Source organism: Typopeltis vanoorti, chromosome 2, assembly GCF_054136105.1.
Source record: "Typopeltis vanoorti isolate ZY-2024b chromosome 2, IOZ_Tvanoo_1.0, whole genome shotgun sequence".
Lineage (NCBI taxonomy): Eukaryota > Metazoa > Arthropoda > Arachnida > Uropygi > Thelyphonidae > Typopeltis > Typopeltis vanoorti.
The window spans coordinates 163,136,338-163,160,292 of NC_143550.1; the positions used below are offsets into that span (position 1 = coordinate 163,136,338).

Here is a 23,955-nt window from a genome sequence, read left to right on the forward strand (position 1 = left end):
AAATCTCATTGTAAATACATATAACAAATTAAAGAAGCCAAAAAGTGGAGTTATCTGTGTGACAAGTGATTCACGATAGTGCAGCATCAAAATTTTTGAGAAGCCTATAGTTAAAGGTTAATAGGATGGAGAGATAAAATTTATGATATTCTATATAAGGGACAATGTGAAAAAATGTTTGAGAAATCCCAATTTAGAAGTTCACAACTGTGATTTCTCCAAGGCAAAACAAATATGCATTAAAAGCACAACCAAATATTCTAAAAATCTCTTATCCTCTGAAACAATTTCCATGTTGTAAACTTATAATATGAATTATCTGATTTGAATGCACTTGATTTGATTAGCTAATCCTGTTGGGAAGCCTTTTGGGCCGACATAACTGATGTTACATTACTTACTAGCCTGAAATATAAACACATTTAAAAGAGCAAAATCACAGTTTCATTATCAATAAACATATAAAAGGATATTGGAATCATTACAGAGAGCTATAATTTTCTGATACTGTTCTTTGGTGTCTAAAAATCCTTGTTTTTTCACTAGCAAATCTTCAAAATGATCCTGAATAATCGTGCATGCTTCTCTGGAAAAATTAACATTGAGCATCAGTAAATAATTCAGCCATTTTATCACCACTGGGTAATAATAAATACATCAGACTGTCCATGAAACATAATAATGTTAATTTAAATAATATTTAACATAATAATTTAAAGTCTTAAGTTTTTAGTGTACTTTAGTCTTAAATGGTATTAAATTTAATTCTCTGATTTGCCATTTTCTATACACAAGATTATGCAAGGATGTATATACCAACAAATTGGTATATTCTTGGGCAGGAAAAGTCTGCAGCTGTCATCATTATTGTTACCAAATTATTGTGTTATGTTGTTCTTGTTAAATGTTAAATGTTAAATGGTATAATCTTGTTCAACAAATCAAAATTTAGGTGATTCTGAATGTAGAAACCAAATCTATGATCAAAACATTTCATCATGTAAATTTTTTTAAGATATATGCTTTTCACAAATTTCAAGAATATTTTATTGTGGATCAGTAAGAATTCCAAAATTTTAAATAATTGTCACTTGTGACCTAAGTGTTTTTTTGCAGCTGCTCTGAATCTCAAGGCACAGTTTATACATCTTTAAAGCAGTCTTACATCATGGAATATAGTAAATATAGTAACACATGTTTGAGTTTCCTTGCTTGCAGTCAGATGCATCTGAATCTCATTTCTTTCTTTAATTTGTTATGCCACATTTCAAAGTCAGAGCCTGTAAAACAAGCACTGCATATTTTATTTTACAACCAAATTGCACAATTCTATGTGATTCAATCTGTAAGCAATAAGCAGTGACAACATTATTTACATGGCAAAGACTACATATTGCATTATTTTGGGTGTGAAACAGGGGACCAAGATAAGAAGTGGATACATATCTGATGGTTATTTTGATTGATTGAGTTAAGGAAAAAGCCAACCTGTGATCTTCAATTATCAGAACTTGCTGTTCTGATAACTGAAGGGTCACATAAATAGTAGATTACCATACCATACATGAGAAACCATACTTGTCACTTATTTCATTTAGTAATTCACCAATGTCTCCAACTCCAGTATTACTCCAACTTATTCTAACTTAATACTCTAATTAGTTAATTGAAGGCTGCTGTGTTTACATCAGCCTTCAATTAAGCAAAGTGATGCTGATATCAGCAAAGTGCAGAGGTATATTTGTTTAGCAATCCACTGTCTGTCTATATAGTACAGTCTCAAACTCGTACAAATGGTGATTATTATACTTAAAAGTATAATAATCAGCTGGAAGTACATGGAGCAAGAGAGGCTAGGTCATCAACAACATATTCATTGAATGAGGAATTGCAACAAAGCCTTCTGATGTTTCACCATATCATAACTCATGGAAGTCTTAGGCTCTTGTTCAAGAGGTAAAGTGACTGCAGGAGCAGGATTCTTTAAAAATATGTATATTATGCCTTTTCTTTTCTGCATAAATTTTTTTATATCAAGCAGCTGCAGCTTGCATTAGCTTGGAGGCCATTTTTTCAAACAACAATCAAACTGCCTTATTAACAAAGGCACCTCTGCCAACTTTTTCAGTGTAAATCTTTTTTTTGGAGGGGATCTCAGCTTCTTCCTCCTCTTGTTCTTCTGCAACTTTCTGCACACATCAAGCTCTTCTTTCACAGCTTCCACTGACTGCTCCACTTCTTCATTGTCAACCTCTTTAGCTAGCACTATACTGTCATCAGTCTATTGTAAGGCTTTGTTGTATTTATTGTAATGTCTTTTGAATCCTGTAAATGTATGAACATATACAGCATTTTCAGCAGCAGCTTCTAAACACTGTTCATACACTTTGCTGTTCACCTCCATCCATACTGCAGATGCACAAAATACATAAACAATGCAAGATATTGTATTCCTTTTGAAAGTCAGAGGTTTTTCTCACCTTCAGAAGTAGTGCTGTCCTGAGCAAAAAAGTATTTCTTAAATGCCTTGAAGGCAGTAATAACACCCCGATTGCAGATGCAAGATGGTATTCATGTGTTGGTAAGGCCATCGTAAGTCAAGGACTGACTGTGTATGTATTACAGTCATGTTAACAAAGGGCAGATGTTGAACATCTGGCTCTAATCCAGACTATTTTAGTAATAAGTTGTGACACCTTTTAACTACATGTATATGGAAATATGACTTCTGCATTACTTCAACCTTGGTATCACTTCTGGTTCTGGCACCCACTAATGAGATCTCAATAAAAGTTGAAACTGGTCTGAGCAGTGACTCTTCCCATAATGTATAGCATTACACGTCTGCAAGGATATGTGCATTGCATTATGGGATACTAAGACAATTGATATGAAGTCATTAGCCTCTATATACAAGTAGCCCAATTGTGAAATGAGTTCATGTGCAAACTTTGTTTGCTTACATTTGGATAAAAGATGAAACCAATAATATAATTTATTTGCATCTTTAATTTATAATGAAATAAGAGAGAAATCAGCTAAAACACTTAACTAGCAGTATACAAGACAGTGTTCAAACTAGTTTTAAGTTATGGATCTGAGCATGCCTCAGAAATAGAACTCCTGATCAAAGATTAGACACCACAGTCAACTATAGGACAGAGAAGAATGTCTGTCTTGTGAATTTTTAGTAGACCATGAAATCTAGGAAGTCTTGCAAAATGCATTTTTAACCTTTCTATAGTAGCTGCATCTAAACTTCTAACCTCATCTAGAAGGGAGTTTAATTTCTTCAGTTGCCTGTTTGTGATCAAGTTCTTGGTATGTCGAGCGATCTTGAAGTAAAAGTGAAATTTTCTTCTGTAATTTGAGGAATCCATAATTACTGTCACTTTTCTTTTGTCTGCTTTAGTGATAACAAGGTGACTGTTGCTTCTTAAGGAATGTAGTGCTTTCTTAGTTGACTGTATTGATTCCTACCTACCGCACAGCAAAATATTTAGCGAAATTACTGAAATCACATATAGGCAAATCAAGCTCTTTTTTGAAAAACTCTTTTGATTTCATAAACAAATTAAAAATATCTCATTACAACCTACTGATCTCATGGTGAGCTTCGATGTAGAATCTCTATTTACCAATGTACCTCTCCAAGAGACCTTGCATTTACTGGCTGACATCTTCCCACAAGATATCGTAAAATTATTCAATTTCATGATGCACTATGGATATTTCTTGTGTCAAAACAAATTCTACAACCAAGTGGAAGGGGCCATGGGAAGTCCACTTTCACCTGCTCTAGCCAACTTTTATTTGGAACAGCTGGAAGACATCCTTTTTTCATCTATATACCCTCAACCATCCTATTGGGCTAGATATATAAACGACATTTCTTACCTTCCTTTTTAGCCAAAATCAATTCTCTATATCCTCGTATTAAGTTTATCATGGAGATTGAAAAAGACAAGTTATCCTTTTTAGACATCCTTCTCATCTGCTCACCTTCAGGTATTCTGACAACAGTTTACAGAAAACCCACTTTTACTGGCTGTTACATTCTCAATCTGCCCATCATCCTTATCAAAAAACAGGAATTATAAAATGCTTAATTCGACAGGCTAGAACTAATCGCTCAACTCCCCACGAATTACAGAAAGAACTTTCAACTATCAAACATCACATGAAATTAAATGACTTCTCCAAAAGACTACACAACATCTGTTCGATTCCTACAATCCTATCCAGAACAACAAAGAATCAATACGTTGAGTTCCAATTCCATATATTTCCGGAATCTCAGAATCAATTTCAAGAATTCTGAAGAAATGATTTAACAGCAACTTATATCCCTATTAACAAAATATCTATATTTCCCATTTTCTAAAGATAAACGCTCAAGTCGCTGTCTGGTGTATATCAAGTTCCTTGTAACTGCAATCTGTCGTACTTTGGACAAACTGGACGCTCTGTAGAAAAAAGAAACAAGAACATCAATCATACATTCTTCACAACAAATCCAATAAGTCTGGATTGGCTCAGCACAGGATAGAGACAAGCCATAACATCCTCTGGTCCAGTACTTGCCTTCTATACAGATGTCACAATAAATTTGAATGGCTATTCAAAGAGAGTGAGGCTTTACTTCAATGCCCTAACTTGAATTAAAATGACTGTATATCGTTGTCAAAAATATGGGAAAGTTTAATCCAGATAACACACTAAATTTTTTTTTTTAAATTGAGACTTTTAATTCTTACATTAGTCTAATGATATCTTTAATTGAATTTATAAATTAAGATTGTGATATGAAATTATGAATTAATACCTATAATTTATTCATCACTCTGATGAAATTTACCTCTCTTTAGTGCTTAGCAATATAACATCAAGTGGCTCGTTCTATTTTTGAATGATCAGCTGTTTGTATTCCACCTTGGAAAAACTGTTTCTATCTAGTCACTGAGGTTAGTCTGTTAATTTCAGACTAAAATATTTGGCAAATAATAAAATATTCTTGTGCCAACGTGTTTATATTTCTTAATTTAATGTCACAAGCATCTCTCAAGAATAAAAGTCTCTGGATTAGAGATGTTAGATCTGAAACAGGTGACCTCATTCTATATGATGTCACCATTCCAGAGTCTAACAGAATATAACCATAAATTGAGCATACTTATCATTTAACACAGTGTAACTATGTTTTTGAAGGAAATAACAGCTTGCAAATTAAATTTAGAACTGTTTAAAATGATGTTAATGTATTTATATATCAAATGTAACTGTGAGTCAACAAAAGGGGGCAATTGTAAGAGAAATTATCAGTAATATTCTACACTTAAAAGAATGCAAATTATTCGGCAAGATGGGGCAAAGGTCGCCCCAACGCTACAAGAGCAGCGTAAGCGCCTGTGGGCATCTGAGAAAATTTCATGATACATACATTCCTGGAATTAGAAAACCCCATACGAGGATCGGTGAAGTCACCCAGTCGGGGACCAATCGGAAGGACAATAGGAGAAATCAAACTCAGAAAGGTGGCGCTCTTGGGGAGCGTATAAAACCTGCAACACTGAACCGAACCCCCCCCCCCTTTTGTTTGTTCCTGTATTCTCACCGTGTGCTTCAAGTCTTCATCGTGGTTCGGTTCTTATTTTAAGAGCTGACCTTCGAGAAGTTCCAACATGGCAAGATCGAACAAAGGCCGTCAATGAGAAAAATTGTTGACATAAATCCATAGCAAAAAAACAGCGCCCGATTCAGGAAGAGCACATGAATCCCATATGGCAGTAGATTCAAGATAACCAGAATTCCGAAAGAAAGGACAGAGAGAGCCCCGAGAGAAAACGAAATAGTGAAGATAAGTACTTTTATATGTTCTAGCCCCTTTTAGAGAAACTGACTAACAGTACAGAAGAGAGGGTATTTTGAATTTGTGATAAAAGGAAGTATGAAGAATTGAAGCTTATGTGAATAACTCTATACCTTTGGACAATTTTAAGAGCTATTAGTTTATTAGATATTTTGTCGGGACCCACTCAGGGGAAACCAATAATGTGCTAAATGCCTAGCAGGCCTAACGAGTTGTAAACTAAAATGTCAAATAAGTTGAGGAAATCGAATTGTAAAGATTTAGAATCCATGTTTGCTTTAAGAATGAGAGAGTGAGAGAAAAGTAAGAGTTTAACTTAGTATTAATATCTGTTTTGTTCCTGTACTATATTTAATAATGAATCCATTAAAATTGTTTGATACCTTTCATGGTTGTATTTCTGACCATGTTGACCGACCCTGACCCTTCATAAACTTACGAACCTGTGATCCTATATGTGCGCGGGGATATCCCAATCAAGAAAGGAAAAGGGGCACGACTGCAAATAAACTAGAAAACCTAAGGCTTCTGAATTTTAGTGAATGATATTAGTAGCACCTGATACCCTATAACTATCCTTAGGCTGAGTTTAACTCTACCCTTAAGGTTTTAAATCCTGAGTGATTGATGTGTCTGAAAGGACACATCAATCACTCAGGATTTAACATATTTAAAATGAATGCTGAAGGGAAAAAAACTTGCACTCCAGCAAAACACAAGGGAAATTTCTAAATGTATAAGAAAATATTTTCCTTTCATGTAAGATATCATAATACTATATTGTTCTATTTATTTATGAGAAGAGAATTATTTGTAAATATCACGTTCATTTGAGATGACTTATTTTTCTGTGAATCACTGAGTAACCTGTGAGCAAAGGTCTAATGGTCGGGTGCATATTAAACGAAAAGCCTTAGGCAGTGACATACGCGGAAAGCAACTCGCGTTCGCCTTCCGAGAAAAAGCACTCCCAAAGCAGGGAGAAAGTAAGGGACCAACCTGGGGACGAGACTATCATAGTGCCATGTGGGAAATTCAGAAGGAAAAAGAGGGCGCTAACAAGAGAAATAAAAGGGGCTCGCGAGGTCAATGAAGCTCTCTTTTCTCATCTCATCGATTGTTGTTCCGGGGGCCTTCCTGTTTGAGTGGATCATGCACAAAACAGCAATGTCTAATGGTGGGAGATTCAAGTAATCTGTTCAGTGAACTCCTGACGGAGTATCAGCGTGTGATAGCGAGTGCTCTCCTTGGAAGCAGTTGCAGGCACGAGCATGTCCACAGCTAATCTCCGACAACGCAGAAGCAATGCTGTATACGAGGATAGGCCTACCGAGTGGAAACCAGACCCTGCATGTGGCGTGATGGAAGATCCAATTCGCGGGGAACACAAAAGGTAGAAAAGACTAGCAGACCTGATTCCAGCTCAGTGATGGTAAAGTAGTCTTTTTGTTTCATGTTAATTAGTTCGCATTGGAGAGAAGAAATTACCTTGTGATATGATGTTTGGACAGTCTAGCTAATGAACTCTAAGTAGAATTTTGTGATATGTAGCATAATTGATGTCCATCTGGCATATTGTCCTGGACCGATTTATTAATGAGAGAGACAGAATCAAATTTGTGCGATATATGTTACAGGTAGAATTGAATTGGATTGCTTTGATATTAAGCCTCAGAGCTTAGAAGTGAAATTTAGGAGAAAGAGAGAGAGTTATTGTTTGGTAGTACTGTGCTTAGTGATATGCTTAGTTTTGTTTGATATGATTTTTGAACTAATTTAGTGTGAATTGACCTTATAACCTAGAATTGATTTTGCATGACTGAGTTTATTGAATATGTGGTATAATATAACTGTAAATGTGTTTCAAGTTTCAAATAAACATGTATTTTGTTTAATTCTGAGTCTTGCCTGAATATGATAGTCAACTCACTATTTATAAAATTCTGAACCATAAGCGGGAGGGGATTGATAGTTAAAGAATTAGTTTAAAGGTCACGACTGACAGTAAGGGTTACTAATGAGTTTATGCATAAGAATCTGGGAATGTCTCACTGAATAGAAATCCACTCTATCATAGGATATAAGCTGGCACAGCGTTAAAAAAAACAAATTTGCACATATCCGAAAAAGGGAGAAACTCAAAATTTTGGTAAGCATAGATATGACTGCAGAGTAGATAATAGGAAGAAGTAAAAGTAAGGGTTTAGCGATAGGTAACAAACTAACAATGGCGCAGCCGGCAGGATGTGTTTAGGCCCCTTAAATAAAATTTATTTAATCGGTAATCACAGTCAGTAGGTATTGATCTCATATCAGGCAATCAGCAATTATTGATGGTAATAGAAATTGAATACTGAATAGTAAGATTCTTTGTGTCACATTGTAAGCTGAATGCAAGTATGTCTTTCCCAGCAAGCTCAGAACATAATGATCTCCCAACATGCTCAGAACTCAATGATTCGGAATTTTTCAGAATGATAAATCCGCAACAGGTCTTCCCTCAGTTTTCGGGAGAAGAATCTGATAATGTGATAGCGTTTTTCGAGTATATTGAGGAACTGAGAAGCATTAGTCGATGGAGTGAATTCCAACTGCTCATTCTGTTATGAAGCAAGCGAGTTGGAAAGGCTAAAACCTACTTTTACTCCTCACCAGTTTTGTAGGAAACCCAAAATTATTATACATTTAAAGAGGCCCTCATATTTAAGTTTTCAAAGGTAAGGAATGTGGGACCGAATCTATGGAGGCTCCAGAAGATGGTGCAAAGGGACAAAGAAAGTGTGTCAGACTTCTATAACTGAATGTTAGCTCTTGCCAACACACTGAGTGTCTCTAACAAAGACCAATACCATTTGAACTGGACAGTCTTCCAGCATTTAGAGTAGGATTAAGACTAGAATTAAGAGAGAGAGACTGCTTTCAGAAAAGAAATATCAAATTTAGAAAATTGTTATAAGGCAATAAGAGAAAAAGAGAAGCTGCTTGGTGACATATGTCCCACAGCCACGGTTAGATCCGTTAACATAATTAAAATAAGAGAGATAACATTAGAGATCAGAACTACAAAAGGGAGCATTCAGAGAGGAAGGAAAAGCAGAAAGCACAGAAGGACAATGAAGGAAGTAGAACCGAGACAGTTTGTCAGATCACCACTGATGTTCCTAGCTTTAGCGAAGTTCGCTCACTAATCAAGCAGGAAGCAGAAAAATTACAACAGCCTGTCCTGGAACGTCTCGATACTGTGATTAGTCAGTTAACAACAGCCTCCATGAGAAACCTGGAAAGTTCCTCCATTCAGGAGGAGGGAACCACTGGTCTAATTCACAAATAGTTTATATTTGTGAATTAGATAATTTGAATAAGATACTGGTTTCCAAGCTTCAATTATATCGGAAAACTATTTCAGGAAAAATTATGTAAGAAAGAAAATCAGATATCTTAGTAGACCGATTAAGTTTCGGGGAATATCACCATCTGTTACTCACACGACAAGATCAGCAAGGTTAAGAATAGGATTACCCCAGTATAAAATGAACGTCTGCATAACTTCATAGTACTGCCAAGAGACTCCCTCTCACACTTAGAACTAATTCTAGGGGATAAATTCCTAACGAAGTTCAATTTTACTTCTGATTATTCTAGGAAGGAAGTCTGCTTTCTGGGAAGAGGGAGAGGTATTGAGGTTGTAAGGGAAACACAAATTAGAAGTAAGGAGGGCTCCCATACACACTGGAAACACCGAGGGAATAATAATCGGAAACAGACTGAGGAGAACACTGAACATAGCACTCTCATCGAACCTGGGCAAGATGCAGTCTCCAAATTAAAGGTCATTGGGGATCCTGATACAATTGAGAAAACGGAAGGAACACATTCAGATAAGGAGAATAAAAGCCAGACTGAATATGAAACTGTAGAGAATGAATTAAATATCAACTTTACTTGCTTTGAAAGAAGGCTGATGAATCCCTGTGAGAGGCAAAGAAATATCAAGCATAGAATTTGGGAAAGGCACCCTGAACTCAACACTGCCAGTAGTAAGGAAAATTTTAAAACAGTAAGAAAAGGGGGTGGAAAAATTAAAAGATAAATAACAAAATTTTATATATATAAAATTTAACATGAACCTCAAGTTAAGAGTCATATCCACAGAACTGAGGGAAGTCTAAAAAGAATTTTGCTGAAAACCAGAAGACCTTTTTTGAGGGGGAGAGAAAAAAATTTATCCAAAAAAAAATTTTTTTTTCTAGAAAGGGGGGAACTTTTGTTAGATCCCGATTGATGTGTCTGAAAGGACAGACCATTCACTCAGGATTTAACATGTTTAAAATGAAGGCTGAAGGAAGTAAACCTTGCACTCCAGGAGAACACAAGGGAAATTTCTAAATGTATAAGAAAATATTTTCCTTTCATGTAAGATATCATAATACTATATTGTTCTATTTATTTATGAGAAGAGAATTATTTGTAAATATTACATTCATCTGAGATGACTTATTTTTCTGTGAATCACTGAGTAACCTGTGAGCAAAGGTCTAATGGTCGCGTGCATGTTAAACTAAAATCCCCAAGGCAGTGATGTACACAGAAAGCAACTCGCGTTCGCCTTCTAAGAAAAAGAGCTCCCAAAGCAGAGAGAAAGTAAGGGACCAACCTGGGGACGAGACTCTCATAGTGCCGCGTGGGAAATTTTCAGAAGGAAAAAGAGGGCGCTAACAAGAGAAATAAAAGGGGCTCGCGAGGTCAACGAAGCTCTCTTTTCTCATCTCATCGATTGTTGTTCCGGGGCCTTCCTCTTCAAGTGGATCGTGCATAAGACAGCGATGTATAATGGCGGGAGATTCAAGTAGTCTGTTCAGTGAACTCCTGATGGAGTATCAGCATGTGATAGCGAGCGTCTCCTTGGAAGTGGTTGCAGGCACGAGCATGTCCGCAGCTAACCTCCGACAACGCGGAAACGATGCTGTATACGAAGATAGGCCTACCGAGTGGTAACCAGACCCTGCACATGGCGTGATGGAAGATCCAATTCGCAGGGAACAGAAAAGGTAGAAAAGACTAGCAGACCTGATTCCAGCTCAGTGATGGTAAAGTAGACTTTTTGTTTCATGTTAATTAGTTCGCATTGGAGAGAAGAAATTACCTTGTGATATGATTGATGTTTGGACAGTTCTAACTAATGAACTCTAAGTAGAATTTTGTGATATGTAGCATAATTGATGTCCATCTGGCATATTTTCCTGGACCGATTTATTAATGAGAGAGACAGAATCAAATTTGTGTGATATATGTTACAGGTAGAATTCAATTGCTTTGATATTAAGCCTCGGAGCTTAGAAGTGAAATTTAGGAGAAAGAGAGAGAGAGTTATTGTTTGGTAGTACTGTGCTTAGTGATATGCTTAGTTTTGTTTGATGTGATTTTTGAACTAATTTAGTGTGAATTGATCTTATAACCTAGAATTGATTTTGCATGACTGAGTTTATTGAATATGTAGTATAGTATAACTGTAAATGCATTTCAAGTTGGATGGTTGGTTTATAGTTTATTTGGCACAAAAACTACAAAGGTCATACTGTGCCATACTAAAGGTTACAACATTAGTATTTACAGAAAATTTAAAAACAATATGACTGTACAAGAATCTAGTTTCACAAAGCAGCATATCTAGGTAAACAACTGCTGCAGAGGGCACAGTAACACAAGGTCAGAGGTTATTACAGTAGTGCAAAAATAGTTAACAATATAAGTTAATACATAATATATGTAACACTAAGTGAAGGAATGCAGTATCTACATATATGTAAAATTATAATAGATGCCTTTATAGCAGTACAAAAATAGACAAAAAGGGATTATTATACAATATGAATGGATGAAATTAAATTTAGCAATGCAGTAGAAACAGAATTTAGAATACATATAAACAAAATTACTAGAAAGTACACAAATAGGTAAGATGTCCTACATCACTACATGATTATTCGAAAAATAAAGTAGTAAATAAGATGCATACACAAAATGTATGTTAAGTGATGGAGTATCTACATATAAACAAAATTACTGCAGATGTTTCAGCAGTACATAAATAGATAACTATAAGTTAACATATGTACATACAAAACAAGTCAAGGAAAGCAGTGTCTACATCTAGCAAAATTACAACAAACATTATTATACTAATACTTAAAGAGTCAGAAAGGAATTATTATACAGCACTGATGCATAAAATTTAAGTTTAGCATTATGGTATTTACATATTAACAAAATTACAGCAGGGTGATACAAATATACAAGATCAAGACCCATGGTAATACATAATTGGTCAGATTTAACCTAATGAATAATATATATGTATAAAAGTTACCGTATTTTCAGGTGTATAAGACGCATCCAAGAAATTTAATACAATTTTCTGGAAAAAACCTAAACTTTCAAGTATGATTTAAAAAAAAAAAAGGATAAAATAGGTAATTTTTAATAGTAAACTGACCTTTCAGAAACCTGCAAAACCCATGTCACTATCATCTGACTCTTCTCTATCATCATTAATTTCTTATAATATAGAAATAATTGTATCTTCATATTCTTTTGGCATTTTTTGACTGATTTTTGTTTTTGTATGCATACAAAGTCCACTGCGTTTCATGAAACGGCAAAACCACGAAGCACCACCTTTAAAATCTTCAATGTTATGCTACAGGCTACTTTGACTGCTTGTGTACGAATCATTTTTGTTGAAATGGCAATGCCATTTTGCCGATTTTCTTACACCTATTTCAAAACTTCGGTCTCTAGTTCTGGTCACTTCGCAATTTTTCCACGTTCCACGCGCTTTTCTTTAAGCAAATTGTACAAAATCTCCTTCTGACCATGCCAAGTTCTTAGCCAGTGACGAGCTAGAAGTCACGTGAAGGTCATGCATCAATTTGATTGCACCATTAACCACCTACAAAGATCTTGGAACATAAAAGGGAGTGCATGTGATTTGAAAAGATGAAACAATCTTTACCTTCATTATATAAGATGCACCCCATTTTTAAGATGAATTTTTAAGGTAAAAAAGTACGTCTTATACGCTGGAAAATACGGTAAGTTAAACAAAAAAAAAAAAAAACTATTTACATATAAACAAATTTATGGTCAAATGTGTTTTTACAAATTAATTCTTTCTAAAAAATCAAAAACCTTGTGCAAATTTGCCTGAGTCTGCCAGCATTTCCCTGAGTGTATATGGCTTGGTTAGATAGGTGAAAATTTTTGACAATCTACCAGAATAGGATGAATAGTGAGATGTGTGTTGCATTTTTCACATATGGGAGGGTTATCAGCTCTCAGTAAATGAGAACGCATAAGGTGACTGTAACCTATGTGGAGCCTAGCAAGGAGAACCTCCTCCCTTCTCTTTGTACGTTGACTAGAATCCCAGTGTTTAATTTCAGGTTTAATGCTATATAATTTGTTTGTTCGTGTTTCTTGCCATGTTAACTCCCACTGAGCAATTAGCTTTGATCTTATAAGTTGTCTGTATACGGAACTGTCAAATAGTATGTGGAGAAGGTATGGGCTGATTTAGCAGCTGCATCTGCAGCCTCATTTCCTTTGATTCCGATGTGGCTGTGAATCCAGCAGAACTGAACATAGAAATTAAGGATTTTCATTTTGTGAAGCAGGTGTAGCACTTCATAAAGTACTGGATGAGGATTATACATAGGAGAGGAGATAGCCTGTAAAGAGCTCAATGAGTCTGTATAAATTATACACTTTTGGTAGCAGTTTTCTTTTATATGCATAAGTGCAAGCTGAATGGCATGTAACTCTGCTGCATAATTACTGCAGCCTGGTAGGATCTGATTTGAGATAATAATGTCAGGAAACACAATAGCACAGCCAACAGAGGTGTTAGTTCTTGAACCATCAGTATAGATGGGTAAGAAATCAGCGTGTGCTGCTCTGTGTGCATTAAACAATTGTAGGTAAATGGATGATGGGGTATAAGATTTCTGTAGCTGACAAAGTGAGAGGTTGCAGGATGGTGTGCAAACCTGCCATGGAAGAATGTTATGTTTAGTGTAGCTAATGTTGTCAACATTTATACTAACAGCTAGCACAGTTTCTTTAATATGCATACCAAAAGGATGTATAGCAGTTTGATGCGTGTGATATTGAGCTTCCCAATGCAGAGAGAAGATACTGTTCCATGTAGGGTGATCTGGGAGAGATTTTATTTTTAGGGCATAATTAAGAGACAACTGTTTCTGTTGAAGTGATAGAGCCGGTTCATTTGCTTTTACATAGAGACTTGGAGTGGGTGAGGTGTGAAAGGCACCAGTAGCTATCCATATACCCTGATGATGGATGGAATCCAACCATCGTAAGTTATTCTGTCTGGCCAAACCATAGACTTGGGACCCATAATCCAGTTTTGAACATATAAGTGCACGATAAAGATGGAGCAATGAAGCTCGATCAGCATCCCACACAGTAGAGGATAGAGTGCGAAGGAGGTTCAAAGAGTTCTTTTGCACTTTTCTCTTAGTTGACGAATGTGTGCTAGAAATGTGAGTTTTCTGTCAAAAATGAGTCCTAAGAACTTGGTTTCTGTAGTTACTGGAATAACAGTAGGTCCCATTCTTAGTTCAGGATCTGGGTGATGAGTGCATTTTCAACAGAAGTGTACACAGACACTTTTTTTTTTCTGTCGAAAAACCTAAACCCATTATTAAGAGCCCACAGAGAGACATGATCAATTGCTTGCTGAAGTTGTCTTTCAATTACCCTCGTTACGTGAGTGACAGTAAATTGTGAAGTCATCAACGTATAGAGCATTGTCTACAGCGGGAGGAAGCTGTTCAATGATCGAGTTGATTTTAATAGCAAAAAGGGTTACACTTAAGACAGAGCCTTGGGGAACACCTTGTTCTTGAAGATATGATTGAGATAGCATACTTCTCACTCTGACTTGGAAAGTTCGCCTGGACAGAAAGTTTTTAATAAATACAGGGTGTTCGGGATAAATTTGACATATTTATAATTAATTATATTTTTCCGTAAGTTACATGTATTAACACATACTTCTCTTCATTTAAAAGTTTGGACCCTTCTTCATTCATATACAAGATGTCAGAAAGGATGGATAGCTGGAACCCACCTGAATCATGGAAGAGAATAACTTGTATCATGATGATTCGTGCCCGCCATCAAAATAAGGATATTACGACTGCTGCCCAATGCTCCCTGAATACAGTAAAAACAATCAGGCATGAACTAGAGACTTGCAATGGTGACTACGAGGATGTAGCAAGAAGAAAGATCCCTAGCAGACGATCTGATTGCGTTCGTACAGCAGAATTCCTCGCAAATCTGCAGGAACAGGTGTTGAAGAACCCTGGCATTGGAATTCGGGCTTTGTTCGTGGAGTTGCTAACTGTAGTCAAGCCCTGGATAACAAGGGTAGCCAATGGTAGGCCGTATGTATGGCAGCAGGATTCGGCCCCTTGCCACACCTCTGGGAAAAGTCAAAAATGGTTGTCTGAAAATTTCTACGACTTCACCAGTACAAATGTTTGGCCTCCAAACTCCCCAGACCTTAACCCCATGGATTATTTTGTATGGGGCGCAGTTGAAAAAGACACCAATCGCACTTCCAGTAATACAAAAGCCCAGTTAATGGATAAAATTAAAACAGTTTTTGCGGCCCTTCCCAGGGAGACTGTAGCATCAGCTTGTTCGAGGTTCCGAAGCAGAATTGAAGCTGTGATCGATGCTAATGGTGGTTATTTTGAGTAAATCTTGTTGATAGTATTGTAATTAACTCTGCCTGTAATGTTTTTTTGTCAATTCATTAAATTTAATAGATACAAAGAAGATTTTCTTTTTCCTTATGAAACTGTCAAATTTATCCCGAACACCCTGTATAGGGAGCTATCCTTCAAGACCTAGGTTATAGAGGTCTTTTAATATGCCATATCTCCAGGTTGTGTCATAATCTTTTTCTGTGTCAAAAAAAAACCGAGACAAAATGTTCTCGCTTCAGAAATGCATCTCTCATACAAGTTTCTAACCGAACTAAATGGTCTAAAGTTGATCAATGTCTACGGAAACCACATTGTGTATTGGAAAGAAGACTGTTGCTTTACCAGAGAAGTCTGGCATTAACCATTTTCTCTAGTATCTTACAAAGACAGCTGGTCAGAGCAATGGGTGATAATTATTTGCTTATGTTGGATCTTTTCCTGGTTTTTGGGATAGCAATGACAATTGACTTATGCCAAGAATTTGGAAACTCTTCATCTGCAAGTATTCTATTGTATAATAAGATAAGAAGATCCATAGAAGATGATGGAAGATGTTTTATCATTTCATAATGAATGTCATCAGGTCGTACTGCACTATGGTGAGATTGTAGGAGAGCTCTTTTTAGTTCCTCCTTGGCAAGTGGCTGATTATATGGCTGAAAAATGTTGGTAGAAAAATTAAGCCTTTGTTTCTCTTGCTGCTCTTTCAGTATTAAAAATTCCAGAGAATATGAAGCTGTTGCTGAGATTTTAGCAAAAGTTTCTCCCAAAGAATCTGCAATAGCTTTGGGATCAGCAAGAACACTTTCATTATAGTCTAATGTGGACAAACAATGAGTACTATATCTGCTTTTCATTTTCCGGATTTTATCCCATACAATTTTTGGACGACTGGTCATTTGATTAATTGATGTAGTAAATTGGATTCATGATTCTTTTTGACTCTGACGTCTTACAAAACGTGCTTTGGCTCGGGCACGCTTGAAAGTTATTAAATTTGATGTGGTGGGGTATCTACGAAATATGCTCTGTGTTGATCTTTTTTGGCTGCCACCTGGGTTCCACCAAGGCTTTGGATAGACTGGAAATCGAGATGATGTTTTTGGGATGGAGGTTGTTGCTGTCTGGACAATGCATTCTATTATATATTTTACAGCTTCATTGATGGGTGTTTGACTGATGGCATTAGCATTAAATTTTCCAAGATGAGAGAAAGTGTTCCAGTCAGCCTGGTCCATTTTCCATATAGGTATCAGTGTGGGTGAACATGGTTCCTGTGAAGACATTGTACAAAGAACAGGAAAGTGATCACACTTCCATATATGTTCTCTTCAACGTCCCACATGAGCAGTGGAAGAATGGAAGGGGAACAGATTGTAAGATCAATTGCAGAATATGAGTGGGTAGGCATATGGAAGAAAGTATTGAGTTTATTATTTAGAAGGGAAAGGTTATTATTATCAAGAATTTTTTCAATGATTCGACCTCGATTTCTGTGACCCTCCCTAGGTTAAGATATACTCCATACCTAAGCTCAGGCTGGCGCAGTATATAAATCCGTCTGAGAAAAAGGGGGGATGCCTCACACAAGTTAGAGAGTAGGTAATCTAAGGGCCATACATAGTAATTGATAGACAAAGTTTAGAAAGAAAAAATAGGAAGGGAATTAGAGTGAAGGGCAACAAACGAACATCGACCATAGCAAAGGCAACATAGAAAAAACAGACATAAAACAAATGGCGCAGTCAATCGATAGGATGTATTTGATCCGTGAAAGGAAAAGAATTTAATCAGATACAATGAGTTGGTGTCAGTCATATGCGAAGAACAAAAAAAAAACAAAAAAAAAAAAAAAAAAAAAAAAAAAAAAAAAATATATATATATATATATATATAAAATTTTGGAAGGGAAATTTTAAAATTTTCAATTTTGTAGTGTAAGCTAAAAAGGATAAGTATGTCTCTCCCAACTAGTATAGAGCTAAGTGATCCAGAATTCTTTAGGAGCATTAACCACCAGCAGATTTTTCCGCAGTTTTCGGGAGAAGAAACCGACGATGTGAGGGCCTTTTTTGAATACATTGAAGAACTTAGAAGGATAGGGCGATGGAGCAACTTCTTATACTGCTTTGCAGTAAGTTAACTGGAAGGGCAAAAAGCTTTTTCCACTCCTCGCCCCTCCTGAAAGAAATGTTGAATTACCAGAGATTCAAAGGGATCCGTATTTCCCAATTTGCCAAGGCCAAGAACATAGGACCTAATCTCTGGAAACTCCAAAAGATGAACCAGAAGGAAAAAGAAAGCATCCCAGAATATTACAACAGGTTGCTCATTTTGCAAATACACTGAGTGTACCTGACGACGAAAAACACCATCTAGATTGGGCTGTTTTTCAGCACTTCAGGGTCGGTCTGAGACAGGAACTAAGGGAGGCAGCCTTTGCAAAGGGAATGACAAATCGGAGAGAATGTTATGATGCGTTATTGAAAGAGAACAACTGCTTGGGGACATCTGTCCTCAGTTGCTATAAGCCATGTGAATGCTGTAAGAAATAATGGAGAGGATGATAGAAGCCCAAGTCTAACAAAGGAAGGAATATCAAAGAAGGAAAAATGTCAGCGGATGCAAGGGAGTACTGGAGAAAATAAAACTGAAACAGTCTGCAGTGTCACTGTCGATGACTGCAAATTTGGCAAAGTCCGCTCCTTGGTAAAGAAAGAGGTCGAGAGATTACAACAGCCTCTTATGGAACAACTCGATTCTGTCGTCAGTCTGTTAACGATAGATCATTCCAGTGACTAGAAGCCTCCTGAGTTACAACAGAGCAAGATTACTAATCTCATTCATAAGGAAGTAGAGAAATTACAACAACCGCTGCTGGACAGAATGAAATCACTAATGAAAAAACTAACGGAATTGTCGGCCAAGTGTGGATCGAATTCTCCTTTGTCTTCGGACAGGTTAAAAGAGGCTACCGTCGAGAGATTCCCAGGTGTTATAGTTGTAAAGATTAGGACACTTGGCCCGAGACTGTTTTATAACACCAGAATCCTCGAGAACCAGGTACAAGCCAAAAACTATGTCTCACATTTGTGCCAGACCAATTGATAATGAGGAACAACAGGGCAAGGAACAGTTCTCTGGAACAACAACTAATGCAAGGGTCTGCAGAAGGAATCTTAAAGTACTGCTTGACACTGGTTCTCAAGTTTCCCTAATCTCTGAGAATTGTCTCAAGGAACTGAGGGCCTGTGTGAGTAAGAGAGCTAAAAGAATGAGAAATCTGGTCAGATTATTGGGAATATCTCCAACCACAACTCATGCCACAAGATATGTTAGACTAAGGATTGAGCTACTTGGGTTAAATCTGCATGCATGGCATAACGTCCTAATTCTACCTGGGACCTCGTGGTCTCGAGTGGGATTAATTCTAAGAAAGGATTTCCTTAGGAAGCATAGTTTCTTATGCGATTACCCGAGAGAGAGAGAGCATTCAGTTCCGAGGAAAAGGAAATAGTACTGTAAGAAATCAGAAACAAAGAATCCTCGTCCAACAGATCTGAAAGTAAGGAAGTTATAGAACTTGAGAAAAAGAGGGAAGGGCACATAGCTAACACCCAGCTGGACTCAAATATCGGCAGGGTCAGGGAACAGAATGGAAAACCGGAAACTAGTCAAGATCACGGAAAGGAAGCAGAGAAGAGTCATCTAACCAGAGATGAGTGCACAGGTCTGAATAAGCGAGATGTGAAGAATGAAACCAATCTTGTGTATCAAGCAACAGTTGAAAGTCTAAACACAAATCAAGGGATTGAATCAAGGAGGGAAACTGAGGAAGAAAATTTTTTTAGAAGGAGGGGGCCTTTGTTAGATCTGAAATGGGCAACCTCACTTACAATGAAGTCACCCATCCAGAATCTAACAGAATATGCTCTGCTAAGAGAGCATACTTGTCCTTTCAGCAATTAAGCTCATGTCATAGAAGAATTAATATCGTGATCAATAAGATGAAAGAAATATTTAGTATAAGTTTTGATGGATCTAAATTAGAATGGTAAATGTAAAATAATCAAAGAGTATGTGTAAAGATAATTACTAGTGATTTACACATGCAAGAATGTCAGTACACTGCCTAAGAAAGGGCAAAGGTCGCTCAAATGCCACTGTAGTATTGTAAGCGCCCGTAGGTGCTAGTTTGTGGAAAATATCTAGAAGCATGCGTTCCAGAAAATGAAAAGCCCTGTATGGTGGTGCGATAAGGTTACCCAGTCGGGGACTAATCGAAACGCTGAATATGCAAAAATTTAACTTGTAAAGAGGGCGTTGAAAGGGAGAATATATGCAACACAGGTCCGGAACCCCCCCTCCCCCCAATTGTTTGTTCCTGTTTTCTCTCTATGTGTTACTCAGTGGTCAACGATGTCCAACTCCTACGTTCCCAGAGTTGACTACAGTAAGTCCTGGAAAGGCATCGCAGCAGAGTATGGCAGATAAAAATGCGGGCCATCAGCAAAGAAAGTGCACCAATGTAATTGGTGCTTGAAGAAGCGAGCGCCAGACTCGAAGAATACATGTGATTCCCACGTGGCAGCAGACCTTGAACAACAGTTTTCCACTACAAAGGAAGGACGGAAGGAATCCTGAAAACCAGTGCAGAGTAGATAAGTAACTTACATTTTCTTTGTCCCTTAAACATTAGGATGATTGTGACTGGAAGAAATTTTGTGTTTCAGAATGAAAAGTGAACTTTGGAGATTAAGCAGATTATAGAACATTTTGAATCTCATTAGACTGACTGTCCGAGAATCATGAATTTGGTAAGAACCAATGTTTTGACCCATACGAAAAGGAAACAAGATGTGTTTTGTGCCTAACGAGCACCTGATCAATTGAATATAGTATTTTAACCATTTGAAGGAAATTTTATTTAACCATGTAAATGAGAAATTGTATATTTAAAGTATGAGAGAGTGAGTGTCTTGTATTACTTATGAATTCATTAAATATGTTTTATAGTATCATGTGTGTGTGATCTGACCATGTAGACTGACTCTTACCACTCATAAAAATTACAAACCTGTTTATCGGTATATGCACGTGGGGATACCCAAAGTAAGTTAAGAAGGAAGGGCTGATTTAATTTAGTTGTAACCACGTTAGTGGCATCTAATTTCTGTTACCCTCCCTAGGTTAAGATATACTCTGTACCTAAGCTCAGGCTGGCGCAGTATATAAATTCATTTAAGAAAAATGGGGGATGCCTCACACAAGTTAGAGAGTAGGTAATCTAAGGGCCCTACATAGTAATTGATAGACAAAGTTTAGAAAGAAAAAATAGGAACGGGATTAGAGTGAAGGGCCACGAACAAACATTGACCATAGTAAAGGCAACATTGAAAAAACAGACATAACACCGGGCTAGTAAGTTGCCTCAAGCGGTCACGCGCACATACAGCACATGGCGACCTAAGTTTTCGGGGAACATGCTACAAAAAGGCAAGAACCCGAGTGCAAAAGAACGTGTCAGGTGAAAATTTAGGGTTAAAAGGAGTTTTGGTAGGGGTTGATATAAAAGGGCTGGAACCTCCCCCAAGAAACTTTTTTGTCTCGAGTCTCTGTTCTCTCTTGGTGGCAGAAGTCGGAGGTGTCGGGTCGCGATTAGAGAGATCGAGGATTCCAAGCCCTACGATGAACGAATAGTGGATTTTCGAAGCAACAGGCAACTCCCAGAAAAGATAGTGGTCGGGTTGCCTGCCTTATGGATGCAGAATCGCCTCGTGCTAAGAATATTCTAGGCATACATTATCGGTATGCAGACTCCATGAGGACCAACCTAAGCTGACAGGAATTTTAGCCTTAACATAGAGGGAAGAAAATGTTTGGAAGGAAAGGAATCCAAGAATCGAAAGGACAAGCATGATGGAATCCTCGAGTTCAGTATAGTAAACCTTTAATCAAGTAATGTGTGAGAGGAAGGAAATTGTAACTTAAGAAACATAGACCATCATAAAGTTTTGAGACTATCAAAATTTAAGACAGAACTGTGATATTTTAATCGTAGTCGGTGAGCAATATGTGCTATGTATTATAATTGTACTTGTGTTGATTGCTAACTATGTTTAAGAGCTGTAGAGATGTCTAATCCAGACAGCTTGATTAACACCTAAAGGTCATTATTGGTTTTATAATCTAAGAATGCGATCTTTGAATATAATGTTTTTGTAGTATTAATTACTGTGTGATGTATATTGATTAATTTTACTTTGTAATCTATTAGTACAGTGATAATTGAAAGTTCTTTATTCTGTAAGATGATCATTATGTTAAATAAACCTTTTGCTCTAATTAATTTGGTTGCCTGTGTCTAAGAATCCGATGCGCCACTCATAAATTATTTGGATCTAAGCAGGAGATAATTGTTAATTAAGACCACGAATGCAAACATGTTGATTATAGAGGGTATTAATAACTTAGTATAGAAATAGTTTAGATTAACTACGTGCATATCTGAAGGTTCACTTCTCGACTGAGAAGTTTTTCCAATCTAAGGGTTCTGGGTGGCGCAGCGGAACAAACAAATTTTCCCAGAACCTTAAGAGAAGTTAACTTCAGAAACTTTGTTACCAAGGAGTTGGCTTAACCTTCAGACAATCCCATTGTAGATCAGACTTGCGCACGTGATAATCGGAGGGGCTGAAGTATATAATAGTAAGGCAAAGACAGACACATTATACGTGCTGCTGAGATAGGACAAATTATTCAAGGGATAGTTAAGTAAAGGAGTTAAACCCTATTAAGTAAATATTTATTACAACAACGACACATTCATAACAGTATCTCCCATAATGCAAAGCACTTATCTCTAATCCAGAGAATTTTAATAATAAGGTGTGACACATTTTGGCAACTGGTATAGGTAAATATGACTTCTCCATTATTTCCATCTTACTATCACCACCTCTAGGTCTGGCTCCCACTGATGAGAATAAAGGTGGAAACCGGTCTGGGCAGTGGCCCTTCCCTTAATGCATAGCATTATACATGTCCGCAAGGAGATGTGCTTTGCATTATGGGAGATACTAAGGCAAGTGATGAGAACTTATACCACCTTTACCACGAGTTGCCCCACTCCTGAAAATACTTCAGGTGCAAACTTTGTTTGCTTATACTTGGATAAAGGATTAAACCAAATATATAATTGGTAGCAGAGTCAAGTGATAAAACTTCCATCAACACATTGGTTCACTTTCTTACATTATTTTCCCTCTATATTCTTTCAAAACACATGCTGACTTATTTGATAGGAACTCTCAATATCTTTTCCTTCATATAACTGCCACCCTTTTAACTTCTTGAGTGCAGCATGAAGTTCTGTGTTTTTAATCCTCTGCAGGCAACCTCACCACATGTAATAAATTTAGTTTAATCCTTTATCCCAGTGAGAGCAAACAAAGTTTGCGCCTGAAAATATCTGTTATGCATTAAGGGATTGGCCAATCCCTTAATGCATAACAGTATACATATCCACAAGGAGATGTGTTTTGCATTATGGGAGATACTGGGATAGGAGTGTTGGTAGCTTGCTCCACCTTTGCTAAGAGTTGCCCTGGTGTTGCACTACTTACCCAGGTAAGATAGTGCAACACTATATTCAGTCCTGAAGATATTTTCAGGTGCAAACTTTGCTCTCACTGGGATAAAGGATTAAACTAAATTTATTATAGTCTAACCTAGTGAAAAAGAAACTTTCTCACCACATGTGTCTTTGCTGAATCAATCAATGTTTTCTTCAGAGTCTGCCAATGAATCTCCAAGGTTTAGTTCTTGTTTTCAAACTCATTTATTCTTGAATAATATTTGTGTATTTGAGTGTACAGTTCATCTCTGAAAACTGCTCGACTTTTATTTGTTTTAACACTTCCTTATGCAACCTGCTCAAAACTAAATAGTTATCACTTCCTATTTCAAATTCTCTGCATACTCATGTCCTGAACAAGTTTAAAGGTATCGCTATTGTTGGGTCATCCTATCTTGCTAATTGATCCACTTATGTTGGTTTGTTAAACTTATCTCTAAAATTTCCGGTTATACTTCGTTAGATGCTGATTGATACTGATCCGAATATAAGGAAATTTATATTATCCTGTGCCACCCTATATTCAGATTAGTCTATATAATACAGAGGAATCAATCAAACTAACTTTTGCAATCTCACTTTTCTACAGGCTGAGGGTGATATTATTATTTAAGGCTTCCGCAAGGTTCAAATAAATTTTATGAGCGATGCAA

General features: G+C 36.8%; 1 protein-coding gene across 1 annotated transcript in view; it reads right to left on the reverse strand.

The window, feature by feature from the left end:
- Nucleotides 1-23,955, reverse strand: part of Prim1 (DNA primase small subunit) — a 160,025-nt gene that overhangs the window by 50,172 nt on the left and 85,898 nt on the right. The window contains exon 6 of the mRNA XM_090409175.1: nucleotides 473-586. Coding sequence (XP_090265301.1) covers nucleotides 473-586 — 114 coding nt within the window. The remainder of the gene's footprint in view (nucleotides 1-472; nucleotides 587-23,955) is intronic.